Genomic DNA, 16,556 nt, shown 5'->3' with positions numbered 1-16,556 from the left:
TAGTGCAAATAGAATGAGCACCAGAGGTCCTTGACGCGAGAACACCGTGAGCTGAGGTTAACTCCTATTCATTGACTAACTAACTACTCCGTACGGAGTAGTTAAAATTCTGTATGGGATTATACATCTTGGTCACATGATATAGTGAGCATTGCTTGTCATGTGACAGCACTAACTCCGGACGGGGCACCCAGGAGCGGCCAGCGTGCTGGAGAGCTTCAAGGCGGACTCAGGCCAAACAACACCCTGCAATCTCACCCCCATGGCTTTCATGGGACCTGACCCGTGAAGGCTTCTTTTCCAATGGCACTAATATGTAAGTCATGAACTGGCGCGAGTAATTGGGCCAATTCCACCCGTTGCTTTAATCCCAACTCTCCGTTCCCACCTGAATACTAAATATTGGAGCTCCGGCATAGCGGATCTTATCCTCAGACTACGTCGCGACCCGCGCCCTTTGTCCAAACTCCCCCCCTATCTCTCTGCTCTCCTCATTCTTGTCGGTATCATATGGCTCCTCCTGCTCCCGCTGAACGAGTACTCTCGACAGACGTATATCTCCGAAAATGCGCTGTTACCGGGCCAGGTGCACACGTACTTTTCGGGCAGTGAGCAGAATATCTTCCGTGGATATAGGCAGGAGATCGAGGCAGTGAAGGATGCGGAGTACGATGTGTACGTTATGTGTCTAGCCTTGGAGAAACCTTTTGAATTTTCAATGTGAAAAGAGGATGTTGGGGTTGTTGGAAACGGTCCACGCTGATGGTTATTGATTCGATATAGGGTTTCACAAAAATTACAGTCGATCTTTCGGGAATCGGGGTTGAAAGTTGCGACTCAGAAATATGATTATCGGTCTGCTGGGAATGTTTATTCGGGCCAGAACGTTTACAGCATCATTCAAGCTCCCCGGGGTGATGGGACGGAGGCAATTGTCCTGGTAGCCGCGTGGAAGACGATCAAGGGAGAACCCAATCTCAATGGCGTTGCGCTGGCTTTAACTTTGGCTCGGTACTTTAAGAGTAAGTTATTTTCTCTTTTGTGGTGTACTATTGTCTTATCCTAACGTTCTCTCCTTAGGATGGTCTCTTTGGTCAAAAGATATAATTTTTCTCATCACACCGGATAGCAGGTCTGGTGCTCAAGCGTGGATCGACGCGTACCATGATATGCACCCTCCATCGGTTGAGCCACTGCCCCTGAAGAGTGGCGCGCTACAAGGCGCGCTCGCTTTCGAATACCCGTTTGACCATCGTTTCGAATCTATCCACATTGTTTACGACGGAGTCAACGGACAGTTACCAAATCTCGACTTGTTCAACACTGCCGTATCCATATCTAATGGGCAAATGGGCATTCGCGCAGAATTGCAAGAAATGTGGAACCACGATGATAGCTACAAGATGCGCCTACAGACAATGGTCAGGGGGATGATGCGCCAGGGCCTCGGCAGTGCGGCGGGCCTACACAGTTGCTTTATTCCGTATCATATCGATGCGATCACACTTCAAACCGTTGGTCAGGGATGGCAGGATGAAATGGCTCTCGGTAGAACGGTAGAGGGTTTAGTTCGAAGCTTGAATAACCTGCTAGAGCATCTGCATCAGAGTTTTTTCTTTTACCTGCTAATGCAGACGAATCGATTTGTGAGCATCGGAACGTATCTTCCAAGTGCAATGTTGATTGCCGGCAATTTTACCATTATGGCGATTGCGTCGTGGATGAAAAGCGGATACTCCGGCCTTGATATACGGTTGAACCAGGGTAAAATAGAGAAAACAACGGAAGGACAATCGGCGGGGGAGGGAAGAAGCGCCTCGCCTGGGAACGGGGAGAACAATGGCATCTTGGAAAGGCATCTTGCCTTACCGGCAAGTTTGGTCATGGGTTTGCATTTCTTAGGGGGTATACCTCTTTATATTTTCAACAATCTCTCACACCAGGTACCCAATTTTCCTTTTGTCGTTGCATAGAGAGCACAAGCCGGCTAACCGCCTTTTTGCAGTTCCTTGCCCCTGCAGCCTACTACTTCGGTTTCATCAACATCCTCATCCCCATTGTGCTTGCCACTCTCCTCACGCGATTCCACCACCCAACGGCTCAGCAATTCCTCCTCATAAAATCCTTTTCTCTCCTACTTCTTGGCCTTTTCCTCTCCGCTCTTGCAACCTTGAACTTCTCTCTTTCCTTCCTAATGGGCCTACTTTGCGCGCCTCTTTCATTCGTCGGATACGTCGAGCCCAAACCGACGTCCATATTAGCCAGCGCAGAGTCCAAATCTATGAAGGCGGGAAATCCCTCCAAGTCAGCGACCCCACTGACGCCTTGTGTTCTTGCCAAGGTGGCTGTGAGCCTGGTAGTCCTTAACGCCATTGCTCCGAGTGCCGTGCTCCTCGGGGCCTGCAAGGCGTGGAACGTCTCAGTGGAGAAAGTTCTTACCGAGGCTGCGTTCGGGTGGGATGTTTGGGGGATGTGGACGCAGGTTGCCGTGTGGTGTGTGTGGTGGCCCGCTTGGCTGGCTGGAGTGATGGGAGTGGTGTCATCGGTGGTGGTCTAATATAATGTATACATCTCTGCATATGTGATTGGTGAGGCCGTGTGGATTTAACCATCCTACTCTTCATCCTTTAGTTGGGTAATTTTTCGAAGTCGTATATAAAGTTTCCAACCTTAAGACGCCCAGAAGAATATTACCTAAGGCAAACGAATCGGGCTGACCCGAAACCGCAATTTGCCCCATGCAGCAACCGCGCTTCAACCCGCCGGGAAGGCGCGGTTGGCTGCCACACGCGGGTTGGACTTTCCAAGCGCCGATCCATGCGCCGCATTTACCATTCTAGGATTAGCGTATCCGCCAGCCTGCTCCACCGGGCTGTGCTCAAAACTTAAAAGAGACGTTACGACTGGCTTGAATCGTGTGATGCCTCGTGACCACGACGACCTCCAGCGGGAGTTGTTGCACTGCCAGGCCAGGATTCTTCCACAATCCCGGGGGTGCCTTGTTTCGACAGAGCATTTCGTTCCTAAATGGCATTGCAAGTTTTGTTTTACGCCTACCGGAGTCATGGATTGCTGCAATAACGTTGTTCAGCATTCTAGTCGCCTCTTTGGTTTCGGTCATCATGACTCTTGCTCAAAGTTAGGACTTCTATCCGGCTGCTCATGAGCCATTGGCGTTGATATTATGATCAGTTGGCCAGATAGGCTTTTAGATAGCTTTAAGGCTGGCTTCGATATTAACTTAAAACCATTCAATTTGTTGTCTCCAGGTATAGTATTCCGTCCATCTTGTGATTCGATAACTATTAGAGCAAGCAATTTGGTCGGCTTAAAAAAAGCCCCAATTCTCCCAAACTCAGGCAACTCCAATCCCATGCAACTCTCCCTAGTATAATGCAGCTCCAGCCATCGTTTGCCGGAAATCCATGTACCAGACGTGCAGTGCCGAAACGAGAGTCACGATCTCCCACTTCTCGCCCATAGTGCCGGTTAGGCCGCTACCAAGGAAAGCGAACTTGAAGCCCTTCGTCATGCTCCACCCGCAGTAGTATGCCAAAACCGCCACAACCTCTTTCCCATCACTTGTCACCCCGAATTCTCGCCTCGATCTTTTCACAGCGCAGTCCTCCATCGTATTCGACATTCGCACCAGTTTCCAGCCGTAGGACTGGCCGTCTTGCTCCTTGATCTCATTTCCTGTGCTCATCCGCCATTCAAAGTTCTCGAGCCGCATCTCCTTGCCGACCCCAACGGGCAAAGAGAATGCAAGCGCGACGTGTTTGGATGGAGGGGAGGTGGTTATCGACTCCAATTCGGCTATTCCTTCTTGGTATCCCGGCCACCGCGGCACAGTTATGTTAACAAGCTTATTTTTGCTACTTTTGTCGGCAGTAGCTGTTGCCAGGACCGGGTGAGTATTGGTTGGTCCGTCGTATAGGTCAACGGAAGGCCCGCAGGTGGAAGTAGCAGAATGCACTGTCACAGCATGCACCTTCTGCTCGGCTGTCGGTCCCAGGTGAAATGTCTTTGACATCTTCCAATTGAAGTACCCGTTCATTCTCGGTGGAAATTTGACGGTCGGGGGGTTCGATGGTTTCCAATCTCTTGTAGAACTGTTATCGCGGAATGTATGGTATGGCGGGACCGGGTCTCTAAAAGGGTTCTGGTCAAGTTGTGTGTAGGATGGAGGAGGGAGGTTCGGGCCGCCGCCAGTGCCAGCAGGCAAGTATGGATACCCGCCTGCTGTGTAGCTCATGTTTCTGACGGTGAGAATGTGGAATGTGTAAATGAGGTATGTGATTGCTTGCGTCTGAATGATATGCTGCTTGGATATCAAGGTGCCACTAGATTAAAAATTCTGTTCTTGGTTATTCCCTAAGAAAGGCTTATTATTTAACGATACCCTTTGACAAACAGAGGAAGATGATCCCCATTAACCCTGTTGGACTAGATCGCCGCACCACAAGCCGCAGTGATCAGCTCGTGCAAAGCCCTGTCACGGCTGGGTGGGCCGTGGCAGATCTTGGCCTTACTTATGTCCGTCCCAGGTCTAGCGGCCTTTGGCTGTTGATACGATTGGCCTTTTGCGGCATCAAACTCTATGCGTCGGTCTACTCCGTATTTTCGCCATACTGTACTCCGTACCGGGCTGCACTTAGAGGCCAGGAGCAAAGTGCCTTTTAGCCTAGAAGGGTTGACACCTGGAGCCTTCCGAATATATATATATATATATATATGTATTGGCGTTCAAAGTAGCATATTCCTTATTCATGTTCTTCCCCCAAACCTCACTCTATCAAAATTCCGTTCGAACAACTGTCACGGCAACAAACGCTCAAAATGCCTGACGGAAATCCTGGTATGGTCATCAATTGGAATGCAACGGGAAGCGGTGCTGACAAAAGATTTAGTCGACGGGAGCCTTTATATTTACGCTCCTAGCAAGGTAGCGCCCATAATCTTTACTGCAGCGTTCGCATTGACGGGCGGCATACATTTATGGCAATGCTCGTAAGAAATTGCTGTCTCACCTATAAGCATAAGAGCTTCTAGGAAGGATGCACTGACAATTTCGATAGTCATTATAAATCTTTCAAGCTCATGGGCCTACACCTTCTTTCTTGCCTCATGCTAACTACCGGCTTTGCGCTGCGGGAGTACGGCGCTTTCGAATATCTGTACACCAAGAAGAATCTTGATCTGTATATCGCGAGTACCTCGATGATCTACATGGCCCCGTGAGCACCTGCAAAACTCCATTGAAACGGGGGATCGTACCCCTTACTAAGAGCCTTATCTCATAGACCTATCCTCGAACTTGCAAATTATCACGTCCTCGGTCGCATCCTCTATTATGTGCCATACTGCTCTCCGCTGCACCCCGGGCGTGTCCTTACCACCTTTGGTGCACTGTCCGCGGTCGTGGAGGTTCTGAACGCGATAGGAGTGGCTTACATCGCCAATAAATCGCTGCCTGAGAACCTCAGGGAACTTGGCGAAGCTTTGATAAAGGCCTCGCTAATAACCCAAATTGTCGTGATCTCGCTGTTCTACTTTCTGGCCGGTATTTTCCACCAGCGCACTGCGAAAGCCAAGGTCAACGTTCGTTCTGTCATGGCCCCATTAAGGACCATGTACATTAGCACATTTCTTATCTTGGTGCGATGTATCTATCGCACTGTGGAGCAGTTCGACATCTCGGATACGGAAATTAACTCGGAAGCCGATCTTTCGACCCTTAGCCCCGCAGTGCGATATGAATGGTATTTCTACGTCTTCGAGGCGAGCCTGTTGCTGCTCAATTCATTTCTATGGAATTGGCGGCACCCAAGGCGCTTCCTTCCCCAAAGTTCCAAGGTCTATCTCGCACAAAATGGCTCCACAGAAATCGAAGGGCCTGGCTGGAATGATAACCGCTCGTTGCTAATCACCCTGCTCGATCCTTTTGGTTTCTTTGGGCCCAGGAAAGAAAGAGAAAAGCCGTTTTGGGAAACTAACGGGCATGTTGGTACCGACAGTAACGTGTGATGGAGCCCCACGGCGCCTGAAGAGGCTTGGGTGTTATTAATTCGGGATAGCTGCGGCTAACGAGAAAGAAGCTTGAAGGACTCTGGAGTTTAATACGCTCGTGCACGGAGTATGGGGTACGCCCGAGGCATAATTGCCGTAATTACTACCTGTTCATTAGCATTTTCAGGAAGAGAATTCATGATTTTCGACAGTCCACAGCCCTCTATTTTGGAATTGACTCAAGCAGCGTCCAATTTCCTCCTTTTTTTTTTTTTTTTTTTTTAAATCGACCTTCGCCACAGTCCATATGTGTTGGTGACAGTTGACTCATCAGTCCAGTTCTGTGCTAATCACCATTCATCTTTAAACCCGTGGCTGTTTACTGACAATACTGGTCACTGATGCAATGCTGCAGCATGCATCCAACAAACAAATTGTGGGCGCCAAAACAATCTGATGGTGTGTGCTCCGTGCTCCGGAACTCCACTGTAGTGCTGCGCCATCGATGGTAAAGATGCAGATCGTCGACCGATCACGGGTTCAGCTTGGCGGTGCTCGTCGACATTCCGACTTCCAATTCTGCACGGGCCTGACCGACCACAGCTTGACCAATAATGACTGGCTACTAGGATATGAGTTTTTCAATATCCTTGTACCGTTGTAGAGAGCCTTGCGCTAACGCTTTACCGAATTAGGAGTGGAAGTTGGCCAAGCCGAGAATCCTTGTCATACCCGCAGGGCTGACGGACGATCCGCTTGAAGATTAGACTTCAAGATGCTGTGGGCAGACCGAGACAGAGCTGGAGAGGTTTATTATCGCTTGTGGGCGTATATAAAAGTCACGGGTGGAATGACGCCGGCTCTAGTTGGCTCTCTTCCCGTCTGCTATCTTTTATCCTAAACTGCATTAGTTAGGAATGAGATTTTCGCAACGTGCGGACATATGATGGAATTCCGCGAAAAGGAGACAACGCAGGCGAACGAAAGGCGACAATGCTGGGAGTGTTCCCGCCGCCGACTGGTATGCGACTCATCACGTCCGGCCTGCAACAAGTGCCAGACTGCTGGGATCACTTGCCCTGGGTATAGCCAGAAGAAACCCCTGAAGTGGCTTCCCCCGGGGAAGGTGACGTCTAGAACTAGGCGACGTCGAGGTCACCCTACCGACAAAGGCGACAGCAATACCAGTAGTTCCGCCCCCACCACAGTCAATCCTAGTCTTGGGACTAGCGAGGTGGAAGAAAGTAGTATCAAGAGCTTGACGTGCCATACCGAGAATGGCATGAAAGACGTTGCTGCAGCTCTCTCGCACGTCACATTTGGAACCGAGGCCTGTGCTTTCACTCAAGCCATTCTCTACTGTGAGCCGATCAATCTGATACCCTCCACTTGGCCGTGGAAGGTAAAAGGACTGGAGGGGTAGACTAACTCGCTTGGACTCTGTTAGACAATTCTTGTATCTATCCACACTTTGAATCTATGCACCAGCTGGCGCCAAATCCATACCTCCTTCGCTTTTCTCTCTCTACAGCGCGCTATATTCCCACTGGTATGAAATACACTCTGGTATCCATGGCCTTAAACCATCGCATCTACCATCTACTCTCAAGAACGAGTCGCTCAACCTTAGCGGAGGCGCTATCTAATCTGTATCATTATCGCGGCTTGGCTATCAGGGCATTGGGTGAAGATGTTGGCAAAGAGAAAACCCGAAGCAGCGATGCGACGATTACTAGTGTTCTGCTATTCATGGTCACGGATGTCAGTTCCTCTCTGTTATTAGTGGGCAAGCTAAGCAAGTGTTAACCATGTCCTTGCACTAGGTCCGAGACTCTCTTTCGCTAAACTGGCGGCAACATTTTATTGGTGCTGAGAAGCTAATTTCGCTCCGCGGCGGTTTAGAGAACCTTGCCCGCCTGTCCCCACATATGAAGCCCATGTTGCTTTATTACATTATGTAATTCTTCCCTGGAATTGATTTGGATTAGCCCTAACTGCTTGTGACGGAGTCTTGTGTACTAATTTCGCGTTTAATAGACTTGGCGTCATTGGAAACACAACCACACCCCCGTCCGACCAAGTCGCGACAACGTCTCAGCTTGACCTAGCCAATCTGGCATCTGAGATGTATGGGGAGGGCTATCTTTTTCCAAACCTTCTCTGTCCCCCCCCCCTGTTTCTGGATATCCTCAGCATCAATCACCTTCGATATCAATGGAAGATCGCGTCTCTTGTAAATCAATTTTCTCAAACTGCAGCCGAGGCGGTGTTGCAACACGTTGACGCTTTCTCGCCTGAGGAATGGGCCTGTTCAAATACCTCGTCTCAGGAAGATTGGCTCCTTATCGGGCGTATATACCAATCAGCAGTCGCCCTGTATTGCATCTCATCGTTGCAAAGCGTTTCTGTCCTCCCCTTCACTTCGCAGCTCAAAGCCAGGAGAACTGCCCACGGTAATCGCCTCTTCCAACTTCTCAAGGAGGCCCTACTCTCACCAAAAGTGAATAAGTGCATGATGTGGCCGTTAATCGTGGCCGGCGCGGAAGCGGTAAATCGAGGCCCAGCGGCACGTGAATTTGTCGCTGACCATTTGTCGGAAATGTCTGAAGACCTCGGCACACCTCTAGCACTGCATGCGAAAATGGTTTTCAAAAAATTTTGGCCCTCTGGGAAAACAAAGTGGGATGATTGCTTCGATACTCCGTATGCTTTCGTACCATGAGACGACTGCGAGATGCCAAGTGGGAATCATTGGCAAATGAGAAGTGATGGATGATAAGGCAAACTCAAGACAGGTAACAATTGAACAAGATAATAAAGACATTGAGGCACCGATGAAATGTCACGCTAGCTATCTGCACCGGCAGCCCTTCCTTCAGAACCGATGGCGGGACCAGAGAAAATTGGATAGATATAGTGCCCGAAGAACTTAGAGGGTATACTCATCAGAAGGAATGCTATCTTCTCGCGAGTTTAGACAGGATTTCTGGGGTTTTTGAGGAGTGATCCTCAGAACATCGACCACGCAACAGTCCTCTGGTGCATCCTTATTCATGCTCAAGGGAGAAGGAGATCGATCCAAAACTAAGGAAAATTTGCCCATAGCAGCTTGAAACGACGCTAGAACTGCTGAGTAAAGGGAAAAATACAATTCCAACATTCAGACCACAAACTATAAACTTCGGATGAGAGAGGGAGGAAAGGCAGCACATCGTCTCATAGTCGAAACGATGGGCCACAGATCTCCAGTTGTTGAGAGATTCAGCCCGAAGAAAACTGATATTTAGAGTCCATCTCGATCTATTCTTCGTCTTGCCATTTGAAAACCATGTATGGCTACGGATAGACCGTATAACTTCCAAGCTCTCAAATCAATAGTTCGTACGGAGTACTTTCAGCATGTTGTAATCATCGCAAGTCAGCGCGCTTGGAGCGGTTCGCTAACTAGTTAACTAACTGGTTTAACTGTTAACCAGCGAGTTACATAATCAACACCAACGGCCCCTTTCGGTTGCCATGCCAACATGGTGGTCGCACTTCAAGCATCGACAACACTGACCGAAGCCTGTCGAACTCGGGTCGAATTCCACAAACTCGCAAGGTAAGTCGGGCAGAACTGTGCCCAAATTTGTTTTCCTTTTCTTTTACTGATTGCTGTTCTTTCTGTTTTTGTTGAATCTTGCTGCATCTTGCATTTAGATCATAAATGCATTTTCGCACAGCGTGGCATCTGCATTGATTGGATTTAGAGGAGCCTTAATTGGGTTGCATTCCGAAACACCTTTGAACTTGCATTGATCATCTTTTTGGAAGATATCATTTTGTAGACTGTTTGTCCTCCTCTTTCTATACTGCTTCGCGTCATTGGAGTCGAAAGCACGGAGTATAGACTTTGAATTTCAGTGGATATCGCACCTTGGTCAAGATTTGTCGTTTTTCGCCTCTTTTTGCGTTGCAACACCGTGGAGGACCAAAGGCGGTTGAAAGAAATCGGTCGCGATCACAACGCGATAGCTTGAAGCGCTGGCGAATTTGAAATTTGTTGCTGGTACCGACTTGCACATAAACGAAGAGAATGAGTGTCAGGGTGGTGGCGCGAATTCGACCGCTCCTGAAAACGGAACGTGAAATCGACATCATCCTCCGTCCTGGTGCGTCCAACCAGACGTTACCTTCTGCTGCCAAATCTTCCGATGAGAATACGACGTTGAAGAAGCAGAAAGACATTTACGACCGGCCCAATGTTGTGCGTATCCCGAACCCGAAAAATGAGGGAGAGCAGTATAGCTTTCAGTTCAATTCGGTATATGATGACACTGTGGGACAACAAGAATTTTTCGATGCAGAAGGTATATTCGCTGAGGCTGCGTAGACTGACGTGAATGAACAATATCGGTAAACTGACTCGATTCCCTGCGGCTATTTAGTGGCGCCGACTGTAAAGCATCTTTTCAACGGGTTCGATATTACGTTGTTTGCATATGGAGTCACCGGCACGGGAAAAACCCATACCATGAGAGGAGGAAAAAGCCTAGCCGATAGAGGGGTCATCCCACGATTGTTAAGCGGCATATATAGGAGAAGTCGGAAGATGGAGAAAGACTCTCAAGGTGCCACAAAGGTGAACGTTGTCATGAGCTACTATGAAATATACAACGACAAGGTGTTTGATCTCTTTGAGCCGCCCGAGAAGAGGACGCCTTCCGGCCTTCCACTCAGAGACAGTGGAGGTAAGACCATAGTTGTAGGGCTTACTGAGCGGCCATGCGGTTCATTGAAGGAGTTCGAATGTCTATATGACCAAGCCAATATTAACAGGTCGACCTCTGCCACGAAGGTACGGAAATGGATCTCTAGCCGCTGCTGAAGGTTTCGAGATGTTGACCAGCTAACCCGCGAACGGGATAAACAGTTAAATGCACATTCTTCCAGGTCACACGCAATTTTGTGCGTGAAGTTAACAGTCACAACGGGAGACCGCGTTCGTGTTAGCACTGCCTCTGCAATAGACCTGGCTGGCTCGGAGGATAACCGCCGAACAGACAATGGTAAAGAACGCATGGTCGAATCGGCGAGCATTAATAAGAGCTTGTTCGTCTTGGCCCAGTGTGTGGAGGCTATAAGTAAAAAGCAAGCAAGAATCCCGTATCGAGAATCGAAAATGACGAGAATCTTATCCCTTGGTCAAAACCAGGGGCTTACAGTGATGATCCTTAATCTTGCACCAGTCCGTTCGTATCACCTGGATACGCTGAGTTCTCTCAACTTTGCGAACCGTACAAAGAAGATTGAGGTCCGAGAGGTGGAGAATGAGCCGATGTTCAAAGGACCGCCACGTCTTGCCCCGGGGTTATCCGCGAAAGGGTCCTCCATAAAAAGGCAGCCGTTGCGGCCACTAACAGCTTCATTAAATGCAAATATTGTGCCACCAGCCGCCAATGGGGCCTCGAAGCCATCCGATGGCAAGCCTACAAAGTCATTCATGGTCTACACAGACAAGTCGCAGGCCAAGCAGCAAGCTCAACCTGCTTTAGCGAAAGCCTCTCCATTGAAGCGAAAGTCCGGAAACAATCTCCTGCCGTTGGCCCGTCCTTCAAAAATTGCTCGTGTTGCAAACGAGGCGAGTACCCGGTGCACACAAGAATCAAACAGTGTCTCCGCTGCAAAGATCGAGGAGATGGTCGAGAAGAAGGTCGCACAGATCCTAGCTGCTCGAGCTCGAGATGAAGCTGAAACGTCCCGTGGAGCGCTTCGCACGCAAGCAAACAACATTAATGCCCAGTTACAACGCAGACTTGAACGCTTGGAGCAAAGGGTTGAAGGGAACGAAGATGCACGGGCTGAAGGCTTATCGTACTTGCTAATGGGTAAGCAACATCAGAGCCATGGTGAAGATAAGTCAGCTTTAAAGATGTATCAGTTGGCGCTCCCCTTCTTCCCAGAAAATGCAAAATTAGCACAGAAAATCGAAGTTTTGCAGGCGAGATTGAACGGACATGACACAACGCACAGTGATTCCGAGAAGGCACAACAGCAAGGGCATAAAAACCGTCGACGAGTTAATCGTGAAAGCGCCGAGAAGTATGATAGTGGCGACGAGGAATACTGCGAGTTAGAGGAGAATGATAGCTTGAGCGACGAGAACTACGAGGCACAGGGTCATTCACGCCCCAAACCGAAAGCTAGCAAGGCGGCGACTCGAAGGTGCCACCCAAGAACAAAAGAGACAGGCGTCGTAGACGCCAACAACGCGATCCAGTCTCCGCGGACAGCACACATTCTCTCCATTATCAATTCGAGGAATATTAATCAAATTAAGCTGCTTCGCGGCGTTGGGGCTAAGAAAGCAGAGGCCATTGTTGATTGCCTTTGCGAGATGGATGGCAATGTTTCTGATGCTGATAAATCGGTTCAGATTCGCAGTCTGGTGGAATTAGGGAAGATGAAAGGCGTTGGGTTGAAGACGGTGGAGAATATGCGGAATGCAGTCGATGTTGCATAGGGCTTCTTGAAGTCCTGGCCTCATGAGCCTGCTTTGACAAACACACACACACACACACGCACATATATACATATATACCCACGCATTTTCTGTTTCATGTCTGTCTTCCAACGAAGCGATGGCGTTTTGGCGCATATACATTGGCATAGCTCTTTATCTATCCATAACGTCTTCCCAAGAGGTCTTGCATCATGGGTGCAGTCAGTAATGCGAGAGGCACACGATGCTTTTGCAAACCTCATATGATGACGTCGTGTTGTATTCGCTCCAAAGCATTAGCTAGAGAGCCTACACTAGTAAAGATGCGCCAAGTACAGAGTAGAGTTGACAGATTGCATTCGACACGTTTTCGGACAATAACAAGTGCATTGTAGCAACCGAGCCGGCGAGCAAAACGGCTTTGTCATGATGCTGACTCCGGCAGCCCCGCGATGTGATTGGCTGGCCGAGGTGCGTCAACCAAGATGCGGAACAAAGGCCACCATTCACCCAAAACGATGACCTTTCCTACCACCCACCGAGCTGCCAACCCCCGCCGTCGTCACTCTATCAGGCTAGAGGCCACATTGACCGCACCCTGACCATTGGGTTTCCCGGGGTTTATAGGACTGGCCTTGTATTGCACACCTTGTTCAATGCGTGCTCGAACGTCCGTCTTGGTGAGTGGCCTAGCTCTCCGACGCCGTTATCCAGTCCATGGAAATCAGTCCTAACCCCAGAATTCGGGCTAGTAATTATAATCTCCAGCATCTCGTCACAACGCCTTTGCTGATCCCCTTTTACCCATCGACCCTTTGCGGCCTTTGATTCGTTCAGTACTCTCCTAGATGGCCGCGCCGCAAGAAGGATATCCTCCTCCACATTCCGATGGCCAGCAGGGCTACGGCCAGCCATATGGCGCACCTCCCGCCGAAGCAGACCAACCTGTTGCGCCTCCACCAGCTGGCGCCCCCGCAACTGGAGGTCCCACACATGGTGGCAGGAAGAAGAGAGCCTATGCCGGGCAGGCCTTCGAATTCGGATCCGGTGCCAACGCTGCCCTGGGAGGACAGCTACCAGGAGGTGGTACTTATGGAGGGTATCCCGCGCCACCGCAACCACAAGGCTACCCCCCTGCTCCGTACCCAGGCCAACCAGCTCAGCCCGCTCCGGAGACATACGCGGCGGGGGAGCAGCTGGGAGCCGGAGGATACCAACCACCGGGCCCCGGCTATCCGGCGGCCGATGTCAGCCAGATTACACAGCAGATGGGACAAATGAGTATGGGGGGCCAGATGCCAGGTCGAGCGCCAGGAGCCACTTCGTTAAACCAGCTTTATCCAACCGACCTTTTGGCTCAGTCGTTCAATGTCGCGGAGCTTGATTTCCCACCACCTCCTGTCATCCTTCCGCCGAATGTGAGTCCTTCTTTTGGGTCCGCCAATCCCGGCGGGATGTTCTGATGTTAATGAATAATTTAGGCTAGCGTTACGCCTTCTCCAACAGCGAACTGCTCCGCCAAATTTGTCCGCTCAACGCTCAACGCCGTTCCGACTACCAACTCCCTATTGAAGAAATCCCGTCTACCTTTCGCCCTTGTAATTCAACCTTTTACATCGCTACATGATTCGGAGGATCCGGTTCCAATTGTCTCGGATCAGATTATCTCAAGATGCCGACGCTGCCGATCGTATATCAACCCCTTCGTAACGTTTCTCGATCATGGGCATCGCTGGCGTTGCAACATGTGTAACCTTACCAATGACGTTCCTCAAGGGTTCGACTGGGATGCAACCGCCCAACAGGCTCTCGATAGATGGCAGCGACCTGAGCTAAACCATGCCGTGGTGGAGTTCGTCGCTCCTCAAGAGTACATGGTACGGCCGCCACAGCCCTTGGTATACCTGTTCTTGATCGATGTTAGCTACTCCTCCGTCACTACCGGATTGTTGGCTACAGCCGCACGGTGCATCAAGGAAAGCCTGGACAGGATACCGAACACAGATCGCCGCACCAGGCTTGGTTTCATCGCTGTCGATTCCAGCCTTCACTATTTCACGATACCGAGGGATGGGTCTGAAAGTTCTGATCCAAGCATGCTTGTCGTTAGCGACTTGGATGAACCCTTCCTGCCAATACCGGGCGATCTCCTCGTCACTCTGACGGAATGCAGAGAAAATATTGAGATTTTCCTCGATAAGCTTCAAGAAATGTTCCAGAATACCCAGAACGGCGGATCTGCTATGGGGTCTGCGCTTCGTGCGGGCCACAAACTTATTGGCCCTGTGGGAGGAAAACTAACTGTCCTAACGGCATCGCTTCCCAACATCGGCTATGGCTCTCTTGAGATGAGAGAGGACAAGAAGGTTTTGGGAACAAGTAAAGAGAGTAGTTTGCTGCAAACAGGCAACAGCTTCTACAAGAGCTTCGCAGTGGAATGCTCGAAACAGCAGATTTCCGTCGACATGTTTCTGTTCTCTTCGCAATACCAAGACGTTGCGTCTTTGAGCAACCTTCCAAGATACACTGGTGGGCAGACTTATTTCTATCCGGGATGGAATGCTGCCAGGAGTGAGGATGCGATCAAATTCGCCAAAGAATTTTCAGATTATCTCTCATCCGAAATTGGATTGGAAGCTGTCCTTCGTGTACGAGCAACAACGGGGCTACGAATGAGCACATTCTATGGCAATTTCTTCAATAGAAGCTCTGATCTCTGTGCTTTCCCTGCTTTCCCCCGCGACCAGGCCTATGTCGTCGAAGTCGCTATTGATGAGACGGTAACGAAATCAGTTGTGTGTCTTCAGACTGCTGTCTTACATACCACATGTAATGGCGAACGAAGAATCAGAGTTCTGACGTTGGCTCTACCTACAACCCAGTCGTTGGCCGACGTGTATGCATCCGCAGATCAGACCGCGATCGCGACATATTTCAGTCACAAAGCCGTAGAGCGGACGCTTGGCAGTGGGCTCGAACAAGCTCGAGATGCTCTCCAAGCAAAGATTATCGAGCTACTATCGACATATAGGAAAGAACTTGCTGGTGGCAGTGTCACCGGTGGAGGCTTGCAGTTCCCATCAAATCTCCGTGGACTACCTCTTCTATTCTTAGCATTGATAAAGAATGTAAGTGTTCATTTGACCCTCCAGCCTACTACGTGGTGTTAACTCTTCCTTAGCTTGGGCTTCGAAAATCCGCACAGATACCAACTGACATGCGATCGGCTGCGCTCTGCCTATTATCAACATTGCCACTACCCCTTCTCATTCAATACATCTATCCGAAAATGTATTCCCTTCATGACATGCCTGATGATGCGGGAATTCCTGACCCAGCAACGGGAGAAATTGTTCTTCCTCCACTCTGCAACCTTACATCCGAGCGTTTGGTGCCATATGGGCTGTACCTCATTGACGATGGCCAGACACAGTTCCTCTGGGTCGGGCGAGATGCTGTTCCTCAACTTGTCCAGGATGTATTTGGATTCCCAGATAAGTCCCAGCTTCGCGTCGGAAAACAGTTCCTCCCGGAGTTGGATAACGACTTTAATGAGAGAGTACGGGCGGTTATTCAAAAGAGCCGAGACTTTCGCAGTCGGGGCGTGGGCAGCATCATCGTACCTCAGCTGTACGTGGTCAAGGAGGACGGAGAGCCTGGTCTCAGGCTATGGGCACAGTCGATGCTCGTGGAGGATCGCGCAGATCAAGGAGTTAGTTTGCAGCAATGGATGAGTTTGCTTAGGGAAAAGGTATGTCTTCCTCACTTTTTAGAAGCGTTTTGCGAACCCATTCACTGTTTATTAGACCGTGCTGACAGGAGCAAATTAATTCCAGGTTATCCAATGAAGGTGTTGAGAGTAGTCTTGTTGCCCAATACATATCTAGGATTACATAATAAAACCCTTGTTCATATCTCTTTGGCTATGGATTCAGTACTCCCGATCTTAATCATGCCAGTTTGCCCGTAAGGCAGCTGATAAACGTCATATCATCATCCTAGGCCTCGCCTTGCAGGCGAACTAAGCGCGCAGGTGTTTATTTATAGGACACATTCGTATTGTCCC

The 16,556-nt window shown here is 49.7% G+C and overlaps 6 protein-coding genes across 6 annotated transcripts; 5 read left to right on the top strand and 1 right to left on the bottom strand.

Moving 5' to 3' along the window:
* Positions 1-303: 303 nt before the first annotated feature.
* Positions 304-2,667, top strand: GAA1 (Glycosyl phosphatidyl inositol protein transamidase complex subunit; the record flags this gene model as incomplete). The annotated part of the gene is made up of 5 exons (XM_003065504.2): positions 304-316; positions 420-675; positions 784-1,022; positions 1,081-1,943; positions 2,006-2,667. 5 exons carry the CDS (start codon positions 304-306, stop codon positions 2,555-2,557), a joined length of 1,923 nt encoding a protein of 640 aa, XP_003065550.1. The 3' UTR covers positions 2,558-2,667.
* A 579-nt stretch (positions 2,668-3,246) lies between these two features.
* On the bottom strand, positions 3,247-4,344 carry D8B26_001508 (uncharacterized protein). The gene has a single exon (XM_003065503.2). The coding sequence runs from the start codon at positions 4,253-4,255 to the stop codon at positions 3,386-3,388; it is 870 nt and encodes a 289-aa protein (XP_003065549.1). The 5' UTR covers positions 4,256-4,344; the 3' UTR covers positions 3,247-3,385.
* Positions 4,345-4,839: 495 nt separating this feature from the next.
* D8B26_001507 (uncharacterized protein) lies at positions 4,840-6,027 on the top strand (the record flags this gene model as incomplete). The annotated part of the gene is made up of 4 exons (XM_003065502.2): positions 4,840-4,858; positions 4,911-5,010; positions 5,079-5,237; positions 5,304-6,027. The coding sequence occupies 4 exons, from the start codon at positions 4,840-4,842 to the stop codon at positions 6,025-6,027; spliced, it is 1,002 nt and encodes a 333-aa protein (XP_003065548.2).
* Positions 6,028-6,952: 925 nt separating this feature from the next.
* D8B26_001506 (uncharacterized protein) lies at positions 6,953-8,731 on the top strand (the record flags this gene model as incomplete). Its single annotated transcript, XM_066123555.1, has 4 exons — positions 6,953-7,370; positions 7,457-7,770; positions 7,833-7,966; positions 8,047-8,731. 4 exons carry the CDS (start codon positions 6,953-6,955, stop codon positions 8,729-8,731), a joined length of 1,551 nt encoding a protein of 516 aa, XP_065979629.1.
* Positions 8,732-10,084: 1,353 nt separating this feature from the next.
* On the top strand, positions 10,085-12,645 carry D8B26_001505 (uncharacterized protein; the record flags this gene model as incomplete). Its single annotated transcript, XM_003065501.2, has 3 exons — positions 10,085-10,358; positions 10,437-10,846; positions 10,922-12,645. 3 exons carry the CDS (start codon positions 10,085-10,087, stop codon positions 12,509-12,511), a joined length of 2,274 nt encoding a protein of 757 aa, XP_003065547.1. The 3' UTR covers positions 12,512-12,645.
* A 387-nt stretch (positions 12,646-13,032) lies between these two features.
* On the top strand, positions 13,033-16,414 carry SEC24 (COPII subunit). The gene is made up of 5 exons (XM_003065500.2): positions 13,033-13,170; positions 13,243-13,908; positions 13,972-15,618; positions 15,672-16,241; positions 16,327-16,414. The coding sequence occupies exons 2-5, from the start codon at positions 13,339-13,341 to the stop codon at positions 16,336-16,338; spliced, it is 2,799 nt and encodes a 932-aa protein (XP_003065546.1). The 5' UTR covers positions 13,033-13,170; positions 13,243-13,338; the 3' UTR covers positions 16,339-16,414.
* Positions 16,415-16,556: the final 142 nt, after the last annotated feature.

Source organism: Coccidioides posadasii, chromosome 1 (genome assembly GCF_018416015.2).
Source record: "Coccidioides posadasii str. Silveira chromosome 1, complete sequence".
Taxonomy (NCBI): domain Eukaryota; kingdom Fungi; phylum Ascomycota; class Eurotiomycetes; order Onygenales; family Onygenaceae; genus Coccidioides; species Coccidioides posadasii.
Note: the sequence above shows the minus strand (reverse complement) of the source record. Positions and strands in the feature narration are given on the sequence as shown.